The sequence below is a fragment of the Microcaecilia unicolor genome, chromosome 11 (genome assembly GCF_901765095.1).
Source record: "Microcaecilia unicolor chromosome 11, aMicUni1.1, whole genome shotgun sequence".
NCBI lineage: Eukaryota > Metazoa > Chordata > Amphibia > Gymnophiona > Siphonopidae > Microcaecilia > Microcaecilia unicolor.
In genome coordinates, this window is record NC_044041.1 from 204,411,574 (window position 1) to 204,432,259 (window position 20,686).

The 20,686-nt window shown below is 43.9% G+C and overlaps 1 protein-coding gene across 1 annotated transcript in view; it reads right to left on the bottom strand.

Annotated features, from left to right (window-relative positions):
• The window catches only part of C11H1orf94 (chromosome 11 C1orf94 homolog), an 84,278-nt gene extending 63,964 nt beyond the window's left edge, over nt 1–20,314 (bottom strand). The window contains exons 1-4 of the mRNA XM_030220010.1: nt 20,052–20,314; nt 12,183–12,847; nt 7,280–7,540; nt 2,344–2,510 (exon numbers count right to left, since the gene is read on the bottom strand). Of these exons, the coding sequence (XP_030075870.1) occupies nt 2,344–2,510; nt 7,280–7,540; nt 12,183–12,847; nt 20,052–20,314 (1,356 nt within the window). The remainder of the gene's footprint in view (nt 1–2,343; nt 2,511–7,279; nt 7,541–12,182; nt 12,848–20,051) is intronic.
• Between the last annotated feature and the right edge of the window lie 372 nt (nt 20,315–20,686).

A 20,686-nucleotide genomic window follows, 5' to 3' on the forward strand; every position in this document is an offset into this window, starting at 1 on the left:
CTTCCTAATTGTGTTTTGAAGTTTAAGTCCTGTCACTCGGTTCAACCTTATCTGTCTCTCGTTTGCAACTATACTTTTTTTGCAATTTAGTGAAATAGTGTTATTAGAGACATTTGGGAAGAGGTCTGTTTTTTGGAAATGGATATCTCGCATCTGTCTCCAGTAACTCTTTGTCTCGGCCTTGCTGTGACAGACGGCAGTCACAATGGGAGTAATTCTCTAATGGTGCGGGGCGGTTGGAACTTGTAGTTGCCTAGATTCTGTTGTAAAAATACTAGTCTAAGCCAATGTACACATGCCTTACATTTAGCTGCTGCAGTAACACCAGCTATAGAGCTGATTTAAGCAAAGGGCACTGTGAGGCAAAGAGGGACAGAACAGATGACCTTAGTTATTCCCTGGCTGGGAATTGCAGTTCAGCCTCCTGACAGCAGAGGGTGCTAAATCTGCTGATCAGAGGCTGAACTGCAGAACTAGACGGAGAATAGTGCATTGTGGGTAGGGTAGGCTGCCTGAGCAGAAGGCTGTGGCTCCTCAATGCCAAAGAGAATTTACAAGCCCAGGGGAGGAAGAGGAGAAGCCTAGCACATGCCCTGACTAAAGACATCCCGAGGCTGTGACTGGACTAAGGTAGTGCTAATTGTTTAAACTTTGCAAGTTTGCTGGAGCCAGACCTTCCAAATACAATAGAACTGAAAGCCTGCATTTGGGGTACGGCAACCCTGCAGCCGAGGACTGTGATTGAGACTACCGCCAGCGGCAGGTTACTCCTGTTTGCCAAACCCACTGGGGGTTTCAGATTCTATACCTTTGGCTCTGTGAAGAAACAGGCTGGGGATTTCTCTTCTTGTAAGTAAATACTCATTTTTGCATTCTACCTTTATTTTTCCCGGCCACGCCCAACCTGGCTTGGGGGTCTCAAGAGCACCTAAATATGGCGGGATGTGTGTAATTTGCAGTAATCTAATCTAATCCAGCACTTGCTAATTACTTTGTGGGTCCAAGTGGGAGCCCTGCCCATGCCCCCCCACCCCATGTTATACCTATGCAGGATAGGCAGAGTTCCTTGGTACTATTGTAAATATTTGAATGCATAATGCATGCATAAAATGTTAGCACCCAGGTCAGAGACTAATACTGGAACAGGGTCCCATTGTAGGCACTGGTCATGGACCTATTTTTCTTTATCGAACAGCAGCACAAATGGCCAGAAATGTGCATACAGTAAGATGGGGGTCCTCAAATGGACAGCCTAGTTTTCAGGATTTCCACTATGAATATGTATGAGTGATTTGCATGCAGTGGAAGCTGTGAGTGGAACCCTAGACTGGATTTGAGGACACTGTGCACTAACTCTAGGATTCTATATATTGCGCTATTTCTGCACAGAACTCGAAGCATATTCCTTAGCAATGCGCATAAACTAATTGGTTAACGAGCTCATCAGTGTTGATAATTGGATGTTTAACCGATTATCAACACTATTTGGCATTTACTAGCATTTACATGCACTGCTTGCTAAGCATATTCTGTAATGCGGTGGGCGTAAATTCTATGTCGCATAGTTGAAAAGGGGGTGTGGTTATGGGCATGGAATGGCCAGGTCATGGGCATCTCTAAAATCTATGTGTGTTGTTATGGAATACACCTGCACTGTGCCTAATTTAGGCGTTGGGGATTTACACCAGGTTTTACGTGCGTAAATTGTCCATGACTAAATTTAGTCATGTGGACCAGCACTCAGAGTATTCTATAAACTATGAGGAAGTTCAGGCTTATTCTCTAAAGTGCACCTAAATTAAAGCATACATTATAGAATATGCTTAAGCGAATTTCATTTTGGCGCTGAATTTTTAGGTGCGATATATAGAATCTGGTCCTAAGGCACAATTCTTTACGCTGGCCCTATAGGTGATTAAATACCTGCACCTAGATTTTATTTATTTATTGCATTTGTATCCCACATTTTCCCACCTCTTTGCAGGCTCAATGTGGCTTACAATACATCATGAATAGTGGAAATATATTAGAGAACAGACATTTAGTGTTACAAAAGGATCATTGGGCAACATGATAGTGGAAGCAGAAATGCTCGGAAACGATGGGATGCTTTAATTTATACATATACCTATGCACTCTGCCTAGATTCGCTCAAACTCCACCTATGCAAATGCCAACTGGCTAAGTATCTGCCATTGTACTTTTCTGTTGGGCCAGTGTATTATATAAGTCCCTTCTAGATGTCTTTCCATCTCCTGAAACCAGGCAGCTTCTTATGGACTTAGACCCAGTAGGCGCATTCTTCAACATCACTCAACGGATTCTGGCTTTTTTTTATCTTACCTGGTATTGTGAAAAGTTTGAGTGATTCGGAAGATGGGCAGGTGGGGGGAAATTGAGCAGGAACGGACGGTTTAATGCTGCTGAGATGGACGCAGCACTGGTTCGAGGAAGGAAAGAATGTGCGCAGTATTTTACATTATTCTTGTCCGACGCCACACTGGTAGTTGCTGAAAAGATACAATTAAAATACAGATTTTGTATCAGAACTAGTCTTGAGAGACTGATTCAAAAGCCTGTTCTTTACAGGACTTAGCTCTGAGGCTAATGTGACGAGAAATAGCTGTTAACCTGCCTCTGACTGGCCACTAGTGGGTGAGTTAACATCTTAAACAGTTATGTAACCATTCATATCATAGGGCATTTCTCCTGTCCGATGTTGCTATTGGTCTAACCTCTGTCCTCTTCTCCTCCTCAGGAGCCGGTGCTCCATCACTTCCTAGCTGATGTTGTTCTTTCTGCCTTTCCAAAATTAGCAAATTTTTCTACCCGCAGGGAGTTCCCCTTCCTGCGAACATTGCATGGCTTATATTACAGATACAACTTTCTGTTTTAAGGCACTTCATATCTCATGTAACAAGAACTCTTGGCTTCTCCGTTCTAGGATGGCTTCAGTTTTATAGCTTGCTAATAATAATAGCAACTCTTGTGAATTGGTATCAATGGCAGAGGTGTGGTACACATTCTCTAGTCTGTAAGGTATATTACCTTGTCCAGTTTTGAGATTAGCATTCTGTGATGTCTCTGTTCCCACAACAAATGAGCTTCAGCTATTGGTTCTAAAACAGTTTTCTCAAGGTTCCCTCTTCAATGTCCTCACTTTTGCTTTGGGGTGCATTATTCATGAAGGTGTGGGGGTGGGACTATGGTAATGAGTTCCAGGAACACAGATTCATTAAGATGCCTTCAAAGATTTGAATGCATGCAAAATGAATTTAATATGCATTAAACTGTAAATTAATATGTATATAACAGATTTCCAGGCTTTAAAAAGTCCCACTGTGGGGGTTAGATTTTTTTTTATTAAATTTGGGGGGAAATGCTGAACTTCTTGAAAGTGAACTGAATTTCTTTTTGCCTATGACATCCCTAGTGAGTTTTTCAACTCACCACCAAAACCCTGCTAAAATGACGAGGCAGAAGGTTCTTATGAAATGGTACATTCACGCCTCCTTGTGGTAAGTTGGCCGTGAAAGCACATTTCACGTGGGCAGGTTTTGAGTGATGAAAAGATTTTGCAAATATGACACGAGGCAGTCCAATAAATCGACACCCGTGCTGAACGCTGGGTGCCAATTCTATGACTGCATCGGTGGGGCACATCAATGGCAGCTACAAATTGTGAGTCAAACACAGCGAGCAGGGCCGGTCTTAGGCAGAGGCGACCAAGGCAACCGCATAGGGCCCCGCACCTAAGGGGGCCCCGCACGGCACGCCTAAGGGGGCCCCGCGCAGCGCCTCAACTCTGCCTCGCTCGTGCCTCCACTCCGACCTCCGCCGCTGCTCGCCTTAGTCACCTGAGATGATCCCCATTCCCGCGGCTTGGCCACTCCGCTCCCGCCACCACCGGCGCGGCATCCATCCCCCGGCTTGGGCCCGCTACTAATTGTAGTGGACTTGAACTGAATAATTTCTGGGGAGGTGAGGTTTCATGATAGCATTGTGCTTATTATTTCAATCAGTTTTTTTTGTACAAGTTTAGCTTCATTTGTCTTTATTTGAAATTTCGTAAATAAAAAAATGTTCTAAAAATGGAATAATCTTATCAATGGGGTGGAGCTAGGGTGGGGGCGGAGCTAGGGTAGGCGGGGCTAGGATGGGGCCCCACCAAATTGGTCTGCATAGGGCCCCGCACTTGCTAAGACCGGCCCTGACAGCGAGGGTGACAAATGATGGGAACAGCAGATGATGTGCAATACGTTGAAGCTTTATTGCAACATCCCAGACTCGACACGAGTTGTGTTTCGACCAATAAAGACCTTCCCCAGGAGTCTTCTATTGGATGTATCAAATTCTTAGATGTTGTCTCTATAAAATACATGTCGTATGCTTTGCTGTTAGAACTTCTCAAAAGGATTGTGAGCGCTAAAACGATACGCAGTGCAAATCGATTCTTTTGAGAAGATCTAATAGCAAGGTATAAGACATTATACGAGTCTTGGAGATGTTGCAATAAAGCTTCAGCATATTGTACACCATCTGCTGTTCCCATCATTTGTCACGCCCGCTGTGTTTGACTTGTTTGTGTGACTTCAAGGGTTGCTGTTCTTCTGTCTTTTGCTGTGAGCTATAAATGGTGCCCACACGTGCCAAGTGATGTGTCATCATAATTACATGTGAATATGCACGAGGTGCTGTTTTCTAGTGCATAACTGCAGTGGTGAATACACGGGCAGAGTGTGGAAGTGTCTCCAAGTGATGCTCATAATTTCTAGAATACTATCAGTTATGATTAGCACTATTAGATGTGCTCAGCACTGTACAGTAAGGCGAAAAGCAAAAAAAAGGAGGTCCAATATTTCCACAAACCAGAAGGCTCAGAAATACAAACAAGGGTGGAAGAATGCCAAAAAAGTCCAATAATGAAAATATGTATTTTTATTTTTTTATTTTTATGACCTTTATGCATGACATAATTTTTATGATTGATATTATTTTACTATAAGCCATATACAAAAAATATATACGAGTGTGAGGTTATATATAGATATATAAAAACATATATTTGTATATATTTTATTTGCCCCATTTACAAAACATCACAATCCAGCTTATAATTGAAAAAGAAAAACGCCTATATTGCGACCCAAATCGGGAGATAGACGTTTATCTCACAAAAACGAATAAATCGGTATAATGGAAAGCCGATTTTGGACGTTTTCAACTGCACTCCGTCGCGGAAGCGTACAAAGCTGACGGGGGCGTGTCGGAGGCGTGGCGAAGGTGGAACTGGGGCGTGGTTATGGAAAAAAAGTATGCGTTTGTAGCTAGAATTTAGGGCACTTTTCCTGGACCCTGTTTTTTCACGAATAAGGCCCCAAAAAGTGCCCTAAATGACCAGATTACCACCAGAGGGAATCGGGGATGACCTCCCCTGACTCCCCCAGTGGTCACTAACCCCCTCCCACCACAAAAAAAAATGATGTTTCACAACTTTTTATTTTCACCCTCAAATGTCATACCCACCTCCCTGGCAGCAGTATGCAGGTCCCTGGAGCAGTTGTTAGGGGGTGCAGTGGACTTCAGGTAGGTGGACCCAGGCCCATCCCCCCCTACCTGTTACAATTGTGCTGCTTAATGCTTAGTCGTCCAACCCCCCCAAACCCACTGTACCCACATGTAGGTGCCCCCTTCACCTCTTAGGGCTATAGTAATGGTGTAGACTTGTGGGCAGTGGGTTTTGAGGGGGATTTGGGGGGGCTCAACACACAAGGGAAGGGTGCTATGCACCTGGGAGCTGTTTTACCTTTTTTTTTTGTTTTTGTAAAAGTGCCCCCTAGGGTGCCCGGTTGGTGTCCTGGCATGTGAGGGGGACCAGTGCACTACGAATCCTGGCTCTTCCCACGAACAAATGCCTTGGATTTATTCGTTTTTGAGCTGGGCGCTTTCATTTTCCATTATCACTGAAAAACAAAAACGCCCAGCTCACAAATTGTCGAATAAAACATGGACGTCTATTTTTTTCGAAAATACGGTTCGTTCCGCCCCTTCACGGACCCGTTCTCGGAGATAAACGCCCATGGAGATAGACGTTTTCGTTCAATTATGCCCCTAAATGTATGTCTTGTGCTACATATTATCACTCTGCGATTGAATCTCTTATGCATTTTCATGTATGATAATATTTTATTATTTTTTCCTCAGTTTTTAAGCATTATATTTGTCATGTCTTATAACTTATATATTATATATGTAATATGTCTTTTGTATTTTATGTTTTATGTTTTAAACAAATTGGTCTTATGTTTTTAGACCCCTGATGAAGGCTGTTTTAGCCGAAACACGGACCGTGTAGGGTCCCAATAAACTTTCATTTGGTGGTCTTACTACCGTGGTTTAATAAGTGGTCATTATTGGACTTTTTTGGCGTTCTTCCACCCTCGTTTGTTTTTCAGCACTGTACAGTAAAAACATAGTAGCTCGTACATCTAGGCAGCAGTTCATAGAGTTGCTTTCAAAGTGCCAAACGGGTGCTCAAGTCTGGGGCACTTGAATTTCACTTGGAATTAAAGTCCTTTCAGAGGCCAACTCAGATAATGCAATGCTATAGGTCCATAACTATAGTTACTGTTGTGAATATTTAGATTATGGTAAATCTGGAGGAATTCTATCTAATTAAACTCTGGAATTCGTTGCCGGAGAACGTGGTGAAGGCGGTTAGCTTGGCAGAGTTTAAAAAGGGGTTAGACGGTTTCCTAAAGGACAAGTCCATAAACCACTACTAAATGGACTTCGGAAAAATCCACAATTCCAGGAATAACATGTATAGAATGTTTGTACGTTTAGGAAGCTCGCCAGGTGTCCTTGGCCTGGATTGGCCGCAGTCGTGGACAGGATGCTGGGCTCGATGGACCCTTGGTCTTTTCCCAGTGTGGCATTACTTATGTATGTACTAACAATTGGAAAAATTAGTTCAGGTTTTAGGAATGAAAATTTCTGTAGAAAAGGTGTGAACATTTTTTCAACAGTGGAATGACTAGACTCCATCCTATTGACCGAGCATTGATAACACCTGCTCTCATTGCCCCAGTCCTGAGCAGGATTGGAATGGGGGGGGGGGGGGGGGCAAATCCTACTCAAAGCGGAAGAAGGAGCAGGCTTTGGGGAACTTTTTTCCAAGTTTGTAGCCTGGGCCCCAGCATGTCTAACACGAGTGCTGCTCCAAAGTGTATGCCTGGCAGCCCTGATAGTAAAATACCCCGTTCTGCACTGCTCTTACTTTTCATCCCAATTCCCTCAGCTTCCGCTTTACTTCTGCTGGCTGGTTGCCCTTCGGGATTCCTCGGTGCACTGCCACACTGATACAGAATGTTCTTGTCTGCAGGCCACGTTGACATTTTTATGTTGTTACAAACAAATGGGTTATTCTGCTTGACGTTGCCGAGGCTCTCATCACACACGACGTCCTTCTTAATCTGGGACAGCTGGCACCCGCCATCATCATCATACTTATTTACCTCCCTTACGCTCTGGTTTTCTTCTACAGCAGAAGAAAGGAAAGAGAGAGAATGTATTACTTGTTCTGAAACATATACACAGATATTTCTTCTTTAAGAGTTAGATGGACTATAGTTGGGCTGTAATGAATCTTACTGTTACTGCAGTCTCTGTCACCCTCTCGTAATGTTTGGAGACTAAAATGGAATGATTTAGAGTTTGAATTCATTTGTACGCTTGTTTACCATTCACTGCTGGGAGAGACTTTAAATAAAATACATGATTACAGTGCCAGCAGTGCACTTTACGGTAGACCATTCACTCCTCCTGCTACTATAAGATTGCCTGTGAGTCTACTAGGAACAGTGGAGACGGAGGCAGATGGGACATTAGCTTGGCACCAAAGTTTCCTTCTTGTACTACTACTACTTATCATTTCTATAGCGCTACTAGACGTACGCAGCACTGTACATTTGAACATGAAGAGACAGTCCCTGCTCGGCAGAGCTTACAATCTAATTAGGTCAGACAAACAGGACAAATAAGAGATAAGGGAATTACTAAGGTGGGAATAAAAAGTATGGGGTACTGAACAAGCGAGGAAGGGTTAGGAGTTAAAAGCAGCATGGTGAAGATGAGAAAGCAGGATGGTTGTTAACATTTGGCCCGCCCCCCCCCCCCCCCCCACCTCAGTATGAATAAGATTGTGTTGCGTTGAATGAGTACTGTTGATCATGGTGGTGTGCACTTTCACTTTCAGTCAAAGAATCTGTGAGCGTACACTTACGCAGTAGCATCTGAACAGAACATTCTGGAATGTCTTATTGTGCATTTCTCCAGTGCTTCTGATCACTTCTTCTGACTTGTGTGTTACCAAGGTGATCAATGCACATGTCACACTCTCCTTTGTTTCAGACCTAGGCTGCGATCGCTGTTTTATACGTTATTGTACATCTCTCGTTCCTCTTGTATCAAATGTTGTCCTATATTTATGAAAGAAATTCACCCATGGTTACAGACAGAGAGAGTTTATGGCTATAAGAGAACCCTTAGGTATCAGGCACAATAATACAGCAGGGGGAACTTGTGCAGAAAGAGGCATGATCAATTTTCACTTAAATTCAGACAAGTGCCATGTAACCAACCATTTCTCAATAGGCTAAGCCAACAGGTCTTACAATTGCATTATGCAAACAATAAGTATCTTTTATCTGGGGGCAGTGTTTCCAAAAGGGATTGTGTGTGCAACCCATGACAGTAATGAACCTCACTCCAAAGCCAGGGTATACCTTGGGGGTCATCTTTGACTCCTCTCTCTCCTTCTCTGCTCACATTCAGCAGATTGCCAAAACCTGTCGTTTCTTTCTCTATAACATCCACAAAATCCGTCCCTTCATCTCTGAGCACTCTACCAGAACCCTTATCCACACTCTTTATCACCTCTCATCTCGGCTACTGTAACCTACTACTCACTGGCCTCCCTCTTAGCCATCTCTCTCCTCTTCAATCAATCCAAAACTCTGCTGCGCGACTCATTTTCCGCCAAAGTCGCTATGCCCACATTAGCCCTCTCCTCAAGTCAGTTCACTGGCTCCCTATCCGTTTCCATATTCAATTCAAACTTCACCTATTGACCTATAAGTGCAATCACTCTGCCGCTCCCCAGTACCTCTCCACTCTTGTCTCCCCCTACGTCCTCTCTCGAGAACTCCGTTCTGTAGATAAATCTCTCTTATCTGTCCCTTTCTCCTCTACTGCTAATTGAAGACTGCGTTCCTTTTATCTCGCTGCACCTCACACCTGGAATAGACTTCCTGAGTCTATACATCTAGCCCGTCTTTGGCCATTTTCAAGTCCAAACTCAAAACCCACCTCTTTACCACTGCATCTGACTCCTAACTCACTTGCCCTGTCCTTTATCCTCACCTCTTTATTCCCTTACCCTTAATTGTTCTGTCTGTTTACCTGTCTTATCTAGATTGTAAGCTCTTTGAGCAGGGACTGTCCTTTGTGTATGGTGTACAGTGCTGCGTATGCCTTGTAGCGCTATAGAAATGATAAGTAGTAGTAGTAGTATATGGAGTATGATCTCAGTCATTCACATTTACTGTTAATGTTTGCAAAAATATTTGAATTCTGCAAGTGGTGCTCATATGACGTAACTTGCAAAAGCAACCTATCGAGGTATGCTTGGAAATTTTTTTTATAATCAAGCCTGTGGAAAAAGTGATCAATGCTGGATCTCTCAATCTATGCCATGACCATAAAAGAGAAAAAAAAGTCCCAGATGTCATCCTCTTTCCCACAGCAAATGACCAAGTCATGATGATCTGTAGTCATTTAAAAATGAGATAGTGATTTAATCATTAAGATTCACACTAGCTCAATATCACACATCTCACTGTACTGAGGCCACAAAATGTTAATGCAATAAACTAATCACTGGATGTGAAACCGTGGATTGCTGTTGTGTGATTATATCTATAGATGTATGCAAATGTAAAAGAGAAGGTGAGGAAAACCCCATGTGGTGAGTTCTGCGTTCTGTAGGGAGAAGGAGGGCTTGAAGATGGATTTCTAATGGGAAGTGGGAGTTGGGGGAAGAACTGAAGGAAAAAAAAGGCCTGAATAATGCTAGATATTCCTTCTCTCTCAAGTTCTAGCTCATTTCTTAGGACAGGCGCTTCACTCCACCTTATCGCAAGATCCTTCTCCACACCCCTATCCCATTTGAACTTATCTATTTCTCTCTTGACCATCGGAACAAATCCGTAAGATATTGACTATTCATTGTTGGCCGCCGATCCTGATAGGAAAATCATTTCCGTGGACCTCGCCTTTAGAAACCTATTGAAAGCTGTTTGAATTTAGCTCTACTACTTATCTCAGTCATGTACTTTGGCAATAAATTCCATATTTATTTGTTGATTGATTGATAAAGTACTTTTACTTCAGTTTAGCGAATTGGAAGATTCACATATTCCACCTTTGAACTTTAAGTAAGAACATAGCAAAAGCGGTTTACCTTCTGAAAATTTAATTTAAATCTTCTATTAAATAATTTCTTGTGATACCCTTATTTCTAGTACTGTACAATAGACTAAATAGCCAGTTCCTGTCAATTTGTTCAGCCCACTTATCATTGTATAAACGTTTATTATATCTTCTCTTGCTTATCTTTTCTCTGAGCAGAGAAGCTCTAACCCGATTCACTTTTCTTCGTGAGGAAGCCATTCCATCCCCTTTATCATCTTTTCTCACCTTTCGCTGCACTTTTCTATCACTGCTATATCTTTTTAAGGAATATGCATTCTTTAGCGTTGAAATGAGAAATTTTATCGAAATCTCCTGTTTAGCTTTGTTTTTAAAACAAAAGAAAAACAAACAAACAACATTTTGTTCATTTCACATACAAAAAAAAATAATATGGCTTCCAATGCTGCAAAACAATAATAATAATAAGTGCAAGCTCTCCATCAGAGCATTTTACACTCTTTGGGGTCAAGTCTATAGAGGGAGCTAAAAATTAGGTGCCCCAAATCTATGCACTACGGTAGTATTCTGTAATGGCACCAGAGCCTCAGTTGGCATTTGGGCACCGACATTTAGCTTCAACTCTTACACTATGTAATTTACCTATTATTCTTTGCATTTTAATTGTAACAATATGCTGAGCTTTTTACGTTGTTAATGATAATTGATATTACGACATATTGTAAGCCACGTTGAGCCTGCAAATGGGTGGGGAAATGTGGGATACAAATACGGCAAAATAAATAAATAAACAGCAGGGGTAAATGGCATCTGGGAATTGAGCTTACAGTATTCTATAAGTCTGGCACCTGTGTATGTCCTGCCCATGCCCCGCCTGCCCTACCCATGTCCCGCCCCCTTTGTAGTTAGTTAAGCACCTAACTGCCATTTACCCCATTTGGGTGCCTAAAATTAGGCCTAATTTGTGCCTATCTTGTGACGCACGATATAGAATTACGGGTTCATGAAACTTGCTCCATGGGGTTGACCTCATCTGGGGTCGTTCTTGCATTGCCAAGGTGGCTCATGCCAATGGTGAGAGCAGACTATTGTTCACTTCTGTCGGAGAAGAAAACGGCTTGGTGCGGGGGGGCTGTGGGCAGGGTCCTGATGGGTGCAGTGGCCTCATCCTTAAACCTTGGTGCAGCTGCCTTGGGAGTAGGAAACAGAGAGAGTGGGAAATGAACCCATAGAATCGGATCTTAAAGATGTCTATTGAATGAGCTGATGCAGGTGGGGGAGAGGGGCCTTTGCTATGCCCCTCCCACTTATGAAAAGGACAACACCTCCCTATAAAGCCTGTTCTGGACCATGGGGTTGTAACTGGAGGTTGTTCCTCAAATGAATAATTCTGCCGGGCTCAGGAATTAACAACATATATGTTATAATGCAACACATGCAATGAGTTTATCTTCTTAAGCAGAGTGGATAGACCGTGCAGGTAAACTTTATCTGCCATCATCTACTATAGAAGAGACGCAGACCACAGCTGAGGACCTTACAAACATCACACAGCTAAGAAGAGAACTATATTCTTTGAAAGTGAACGTTGTGCATAAGTTGTGTTATTGACACCAGAACCAGCTTAAAAACCTAACAGCGGGAGAGAGTAAAGAATCTGAGTAGTGCAAGGTCTGAAGCTATTCTCCTACCTATATTGAGAATCTCTCCAGTGCCCGTTTCAGAATCGGCTTTCAGACACATCTTGGCAAACACTGGAAGCTGACGCTTCTGTCCAGATGCCTGGCCTTCTGCCGCCCTGCTCGGCAGCAGGGGAACAGCCAGTGCAGTTTTCCTCCCACTGGCTGAGCTGAACATGCTGCTCTTCAGAAAGTCCTTGATGAGTTTTGTTTCCTCCATTACTACCTTGTTGTCGGGAGCTTTGGAGGTTTCGATGTGCTTTAGTGGGAACTGGGCCAGCAGGTACGTGATCTCTTTGTTGGAAGCTGGGGCACTGCCGCTACTTCCTTCTGTCAACAGCATGCTGTTGAGAGCACAGTTTGGACCAGTCATGGCGGGCTTCATGGAGAACTGGGACTCACAGTCAGGTCTTGATTTCTCCTCTCTGCCTTTGCAGCCAATTATTGATTTTAACATCTTCTCCACAGCCATCTTCTGATCCGCTAACTGGTCTGCAGAAGACAGGGCAACACTGGCCTGTAAGGAGGCTTCATAGAGATCATGCCCCGTGTTCCTGCCATCACTGGGACGTAAGCTTTTCACTTCTGCTTCACTGAGGTTCTCTTTTGTCAGGCTCAAGTACTCTTGTTCAACTAATCGAGAAATTTCATCCTTGTCACCGTTCTGCTCCAAGGATCTGTGGGAGAGAGACAGAGATTATTATTATTTATACTGCGCTTTCCCACACATTGCATGCTCAATGCGGCTTACATAGTTAATAACAATTACAATAGAAAAGTCTTAGAGGAGAATATTATAAGCAGTGAAAGTGAGGTTTTGAGAATGAGTAAGTTGAGTATGTAAAGGAAAACAAAGGTAGGATAAGCAAAAGGAAGAGAGATTGGGAGGGGTGAGGAGAGGAAGGATGGAGAGGGAAAGATAAAAGCATAAGGAGATTGGGAGATACTGTCTAAGGTATAGTAAACATCAGGATCTGGATTAAGAGGAAGGGTTTAAAAGTTAAGTAGAGTCATTCGGGTAAGCTGTCTTGAAGAGATGAGTCTTCAGCATTTTCCTGAAGGGTAAATGGTCGCCGATTGTTCAGATGGATCTTGGCAGAGCGTTCCAAAGCTGGCTGATGGTACCTGATGGCTAATTTAATAAGGAGAACTGCTGTACCAAATTGATTGACTGGCTAGGTGTGACCCAAGGACTGGGTTGAGACCCCTGATCTATAGTAAAGTTTCAGGATATCCACAATGAATGTGCATGAGATGAATTTGCATGCACTACCTCCATTCTATGCAAATCTATTTCATGCATTTTCATTGAGGGTATTCTGAAAACCTGACTGGCTAGGTGTTTCCGGAGAACCGGGTTGAGAACCCCTGCTGTAGATGCATCCTTGAAGCTCCTGGACTGCCCTTACCCCTTCCCCACCAGTATCATGTTGAGCATACCTACTTTTTCTCACAGAAAAGACTATGCATGATATATTTCAACTTTATATAGGGTGGAAACATACATGTTTAGATCGATTCATGCAAAACTGTGATAGTATTTTCTAGAAGGTTTGCTGAATGCACACAGTGCTTTGGAAAAATGGGCATCTGGTGGCATACAGAAGAAGAAACCATTTTAGAAAAGAGCTTATTCCAAAAACACAGGAACATCGCATGCCAGCAGCACTGCTTACCCACTGTCATGTCCCCTACCTCAACGCAAGCGGCGTCCTCGGGCTGTGCAGGGTCCCGTCGACATGCACACATGACTGGCACAGCCCTGAGTCGTGTGTGTGTAGTTATTCTCTGGCTGCAGGCTCCTTGATTGCTTTGCTTCCATGCACCTGGCTCTGCTCTCTCTCTGCCTGGCTTCCGGTTCCTCCTTCCCCTGCTCTTGTCCTATGGCTGTGCTCCTCCCTGCTGGTCCCTGCTGATGTCAGATGCCAGCACTTTATCAGCTAAGCTCTTCCTGGACTTCATGCTTCGGCTTCTACTTTGGTAATTGTTACTTGCTCAGTAGTTTGCTTCTTATCTACTTGTCCCTCGTTGCTGACTTTGCCTGTACCTGGATCACTCTCTTGCCTGCTGCCTGCCTACTGACTTTGCCTGTACTTGGATTACTCTCTTGACCTGCTGCCTGCCTGGCTGATACATTCACCACCCCGCTTCCAGCTCCGTCTCGTAAGTCCTGCAGGTCACCCGCACCTAGGGGCTCAACTTCTGGTGAATGGCGGTCAGCGCAGGTGAAACCTGGGGTTGTCCAGCCGCCAAGCAGAACCTGGTCCGAATACCAGGCTCAGCAGCACTCTACTTGGTACAAGAACTCACAAGTCTGACACCCACATAAGCAACAAATCAACCACATACCCAAGCAAGTGGGGCACTCGGCAAGTCAACGTGGTGCTAATTCAGAAGCTAAGCTCTGAATTAAACTTCTGCAATGTTGAGGTGATTTTAGGCCCCAGAGAGATCATCACAATTCCCCCCCTCAAACTCTCTTCCAAAGCTCACGTTCAGATGAGAAGTGAACTGACACTTATGTGTTACAATTATGCGCAAATGCCAACAGTTGAAATGTTAGAAGGGAAATTTGTTGTATTACCATTTTAAAACACAGAATGGGTTTGAAGGGCTTACTCCGAATGCGCTTACAACATGTCTCCTTTAAATCTCTGCAAGTCCCCATTGGCACATTAACCTCCAGTCTGACTAGCCAAAAGGCCTACTGTACCCAAATGTAACTCATCTTGGAAAATGGCATGAGCAAAGGGGACCAGCCTATAAAGGGGGCTAAAAGTTAGAAGCCCAAAATCTGTGTATTCAGATTCCCTGATAGAACAGAGCCCAAGGTAGCATTAGGGCACCAATATTTACCCTATGCAAAAGGCAGGTGTAAATGGTAGCGCATGAATGTTGGCACCTCAGAGAGCATCTTACAGTATTCTAGAAGGCACCTAACTGCAGGACATGTTAATTCCTAACTTGTGACGCACTATATAGAATTAAAATGCTTAAAATAAATTCATGAATTCAATATAAAGAATACCTTTTCTAAAATCACTACTTATGTGTCTGATAAAACAACTTGGAGGAGTGGCCTAGTGATTAGGGTGGTGGACTTTGGTCCTGGGGAACTGAGGAACTGAGTTTGATTCCCACTTCAGGCACAGGCAGCTCCTTGTGACTCTGGGCAAGTCACTTAACCCTCCATTGCCCCAGGTACAAATAAGTACCTGTATACAATATGTAAGCCATATTGAGCCTGCCAGAGTGGGAAAGCGCGGGGTACAAATTTAACAACAACAACAAAAAAAACTTTTCACACATGTAACTGACACCTAACCCTTCTCAAGTCATCTCCTCAGAATAACCATACTGGGTCAGACCGAAGGTCCACCATGCCCAGAATCCTCTTTCCAACAGTAGTCAATCCAGGTCACAAGTACTAGCGGGACCCCCAAAGAGTAGCAAGATTCCATTAGCGACAGCTTGTTTGGAACCATCTTCTGTTGGGCTGCAGCACCAACCCCTGGATTCTTAAAGGTTGCCCAAAGTTGGGCACCCACTTTAATTAGAAAAGGAGTTGAATTATTGATGCTAATTGGCACTAATTTGGATTTGCCTATATGCTGTTCTATAACGCTGTGCAGCTGAAAAGGGGGCATGGCCAGGGGAGGAGCATGGACGGGTCAAAGGCATTACCCAAAGTTTGGGCAGTATTTTCAGCAGGCGTAAGTCCTCACGCCCAAAGTTGGGTATGGAAATTTGCGCTAAGCGCTATTCTATAAAGCGCATTCATTTATAGACTAATGCTTAGTGTGGATTCTTCCTGGCTCTTATCTTTGGGCACCTTTCCCCCTTATTTATACCCCTACTAATTGCAGTAACGTTCTCCGGCTCAGCTGTTTTGGACCCTAAGCATAGTCCGTAGAGTAGGGATTCTTAACACAGTCCTTAGGGCACACCCAGCCGGTTATGTTTTCCGGATCTCCAAAATGAATATGCATGAGGTAGATTTGCAAACAATGGAGGCAGTGCATGAAAATCTAATGCACGTTCCTTGTGTGGCACCCCAAGAACTGGGTAACTGAGATTCCGTCCCCCCTCCAATGGCTGTGAATGCCACATCAAGCATCTCCAACCCCAGCTGGAGAGCAGAAGCAGAGTTCAGGACTTCAACCCTTGTCTCCCACATGGATACACATAGAGAGGAATTCTATAAGCTCACGCCTAGAGTTACGCCTCACTCATGTACATCACGGTGCCTTTAATTGCCAGTTTCACACATAAGTGCACGAGGCACTTTTCTAAAAAGTATCTCCAGAGTTCTAGAGTGCATAAGTCCAAGATGGTCGGATACATGAAAAGGAGCATGACTGGGCCATGGGCATGACGCCAAGTCAAACATGTAAGTTATAGAATATTGTTAATTATCACTCTTACACGTGACCATTTCAAGTGTTTGCATCTAAGATGAGGTGCACCAGCGCTGACTTGCACTCATGTCTATAATGGCTTAGGCGCAATTATCTGCTGTTATAGAATTTAGCACTCAGACATAGCATTGGGATGACCTAAAATGAGGCTCCAAGTTATCGCATTGCCTCCATTATGCTTTCCAGCCACTTTATACATGATAGGACAGATCCACTAGTATTGATCTAATAAATCCTGTGTCCTTGTAAGCTTTTGAAAACCAGTACAAGTGGCCTCAGGACTGCAAAGGTGAAACTCATACAATGCACTAGACGTTCTGATTCTGATTTTTTTTCTTGTTAATCAACATAACAGATCTAGTTTTCATTTCAGCTGGTAAACCAGATTGCCTGTTTGGTCTTGCTTCCCTCTCTTCTCCTCCTCACAGTAATTACCATTTCTGTGAATCACAAGCAGGAATGGCCTCACAGAGTTTTTCCATTTCTGTGTCTCAGCTAGTATGATAAAGTTATGCATCTCTGAAAAGCATCTGCTTGTGCCCCATAGAACCTGATTTCAACCAGTCAGTGAATGACCACAAACACATCACACATCCTTTTGCATCACCAAATACGTGTGCTGAAAAGTGGGCTGAGAACCTGGGAAATGGGGTTCGATTCCCGCTGTGGCTCCTTCTGACCCTGAGTCACTTAATCCTCCATTACCTTGGGTACAAAAACTTAGATTGTGAGCCCACTAGGGACAGAGAAAGTACCTGCATATAATAAATGAAATCACTTTGATTGTACCACAGAAAGGCAGTATATCAAATCCGTGACCCTTACCCTCTGTCGACGAATGCTATGGCTTTTCTCCAGTTCAGCAATTCAGGATGCTGCAAAATGAATTCCTAGTGCATTGCTTCTCAGCCCAGAATCTGTAAAGTGTTCCCATGCATATTCCTTTTGTAAATCCAAAAAAACGTGACCGGCTCTAGGGTCTCCAGGAAGTTTGGGAATCCCTAGTCTAGTGGCTCTGGATGCTTTCAAAATTGCCAAAGGGAAAAAAAACCCCTGTTGATATTCAGTCTTTGCCCTTTCAACCAGGGTCAGACATGGAACCCTGACTCTATGTGCTGATTCTACAGAGGAAAACGTGAGCGGGAACCAGAAATTCCAAAAATAGTTGCTAATTTGAAAACACATAAAGATGTGCCATGATGGCCGAGAACAAGGATTGATTGACCATCAAGTCTGATTACAACAGCAGCTAATCCAGAATCACTAGGACGTGTCCCACAAATCCCAAAGAGTAGATCCATTCCTGTAACTCATTCCCAGGGATAAGCTAAGTTTTCCCTTGTCTACCTGACTTATAATTGTTTCTTGATTTCTCTTTTAGGGTGCCAGTCAAACTCCTTTTAAACCCAGCTATGCTGGAAGCCTTAACCATGTAATCTGCTAACTTCTGATTCAAGGTTGAACGTTCAGCAGCACATCTGTAGAATTAAATTAATACAGCTATAAATGACACCAGCTGGGCATGTTTAGTACAGATACAGATTATTTAAAGGAACATTCAACTTTCTAAGCAGCATTTGGTGTGTGTTTTATGTGAGTCTATATACTGTATATATTAGCACTCACACACACATACACAATTATGTGAAGGAAACTCAAAAATGTCTGCCAGAAAAGATCGACATTAAATGCTATTCTACAAAAGGACACACACTCTCTATATAGAATAGTGCTAGTACCCGCATCCAACTCTAGGCATCAGACTTACACGTGCAAACCCAAGTAGGGCACGGAGACACACTCACATACACGCAAAGATGCTGAGGTTTGGTACAGTTATCCAAAAGAAGTTAAAATCATGCTAAGGCTTTTCCGGAGCTCCTTACTGCTGGTATAATTAAAATACTGTGATGTGCAGTTTTGGAAGGCTCTGGAGGACACCGAATATGTCAGCTGTCCCTGCGCTTCAGAGTCCTGGATGTATGTTGTGAGTCACCAGCAGACATTGTGTTCAGAATCGTTAAGCCTGTGAAACTTGGATGCGGCACTGAGGAGACTCTAACAGGTTTTGTCTTTGGTTCCCAGTTTTTCATATTTTGGACCTGTCTGTTTCCTCCTACACCTTCCAGCTCAATGAGAATAAGCCTCCTCTGGGATTCGGGGGCCACGGACCATTTACAGTCTGCTAATAACTGTGGCACCTCTCCTGAAAGGCAAGAAACCTAGTTCTCTCATAACCTGGCATAAAGGTGGCCTCGGAGAGTGGAGGGGTCACCCTAGATTCACACGTCTCTTCTGCTCGTTATTCTCTCTACTGAATTGTTTAACATTCATAATGTCTGTTCTCTCTTCCTTTACACTGTGTTTTATTCAGATCTGACTTGGTAACAGCCCAGGACATAACAGACGGCGTTTTCTAAGCTGTTCCGGAGGCTTCAGCGCAAATTTCAGTCACTGAGGTTTAAGTACGTAAGTGTTGCCATACTGGGAAAGACCAAAGGTCCATCGAGCCCAGCATCCTGTTTCCAACAGTGGCCAATCCAGGTCACAGATACCCGGCAAGATCCCAAAAAAGTACAAAACATTTTATACTGCTTATCCCAGAAATAGTGGATTTTCCCCAAGTCCATTTAATAATGGTCTATGGTGCATCGATATTGTGTTTTCAATCATGAGGCACAGGCAGATTCTAGAGAACTCACAGATGGTTTGCCAGCCCTTGATGCCGAAAAAACATGATATTGTTATACCACCCCTTCTGGCAGGGATATAATAACTGGGTGGTCAACTGAGGCAGAAGCCCAGAAAACACAACCTATAAGGGCAGGAAAATGACTCACATGCAAGCAAGGGTCAACAGCAGATGAAACCACTCATGAAGTGGAGAAAAGGGAAAGAGAGGGGTTGGGGTGTGAATACACCTGCCAGCCCCAGGCCCTATAATTATTAGGAATGGTCCTGCAACATCTTTCATCCTGCTGTCCCTCAATTCTCCTGCTTAATGTTGTCTATGTGACCGAACCATCATTTGCTAAACTTTTGCTAGATACAGGTTTGAAATTATTCCCAACTGTGTGTAGGGGTGGGTGGGAGTTGGGGGGTGTGTGTATGCACATAAAAACCTGGATTTCCTATAGAGGCTGTCCCACAATTTACCATATCACTGGCTCAGTTTTCACCCATTTCCCCCTCTTGCATAACCCTGTCCTCATTCCCACTGGGAAGGATGTAGGGGCTGTAAGATGAAAATCCAGCGCTGCATGCCTGTGTGTGTGTGTGGGTGTAGGTGTTTCTTGTAGTGTGTGAATGCTTGTTAGTACCAGCATGGAGTGAACTTGATTTGCTGGACACACTACACATTAAGTCATGTCACTGCCCACGCATATTGGCGAACCAGAAAACTGTGGTAGGAGTTTGTGGGGGCTCAGAAAGCGTCCACTGGGAGAGTCTGTCAAACACTCACTCTTCCTGGGAGTGGCTGCGGCTAGTGCCCCCCCTGCTGTCTGCTGATGCAGGGCATTTGTAGGCTGGGAGCCCCTCCTCTCTGCTTTTGATTTTCAGTCCATCAGGGAGGTCCTGGACCCGCTTCCAGATTTCGTAGCAAGCCTTGTCTAAGCTGTCTTGGGGGGTATCTTGGTGTATCCAGATATATCTTGGAAAAGGTCCCAGAGGGGGTGGGTGCCTAGGTGAGGCTTGAGTCTCTAACATATTCAGTTTGGTGAGCATCTTTCCCCCTCTTCCTATTTGTAGAGAAGAGGCAACTTTCAATAAAAATGAATTGCACCAGGAAAGTGTTTCCGTTTGGAATAAATGCCAACAAACCGAGGTATCTAGGTAACCGTGGAACCTGGAAGCACCGGGCACCCGGCAACTGACAGGAAGGGCAACCATTGTTCAGAGAAGCAGCTCGAGCTCCAGGCAGCAGATGCTGTGCACTTCCATGTGACAGATCCCCAATTTGATCCCTGTGTCAGGTCTTCTGCTCTCCAGGTCAGCTGGAGCTATGGATGCTGTGGAGAAGAGATGGTTTCCAAAGCCTCGGGGGCAGGGGAGGGATTGATGATCATTGCTTGATGGTGACATCTGGTGGATCCAAAG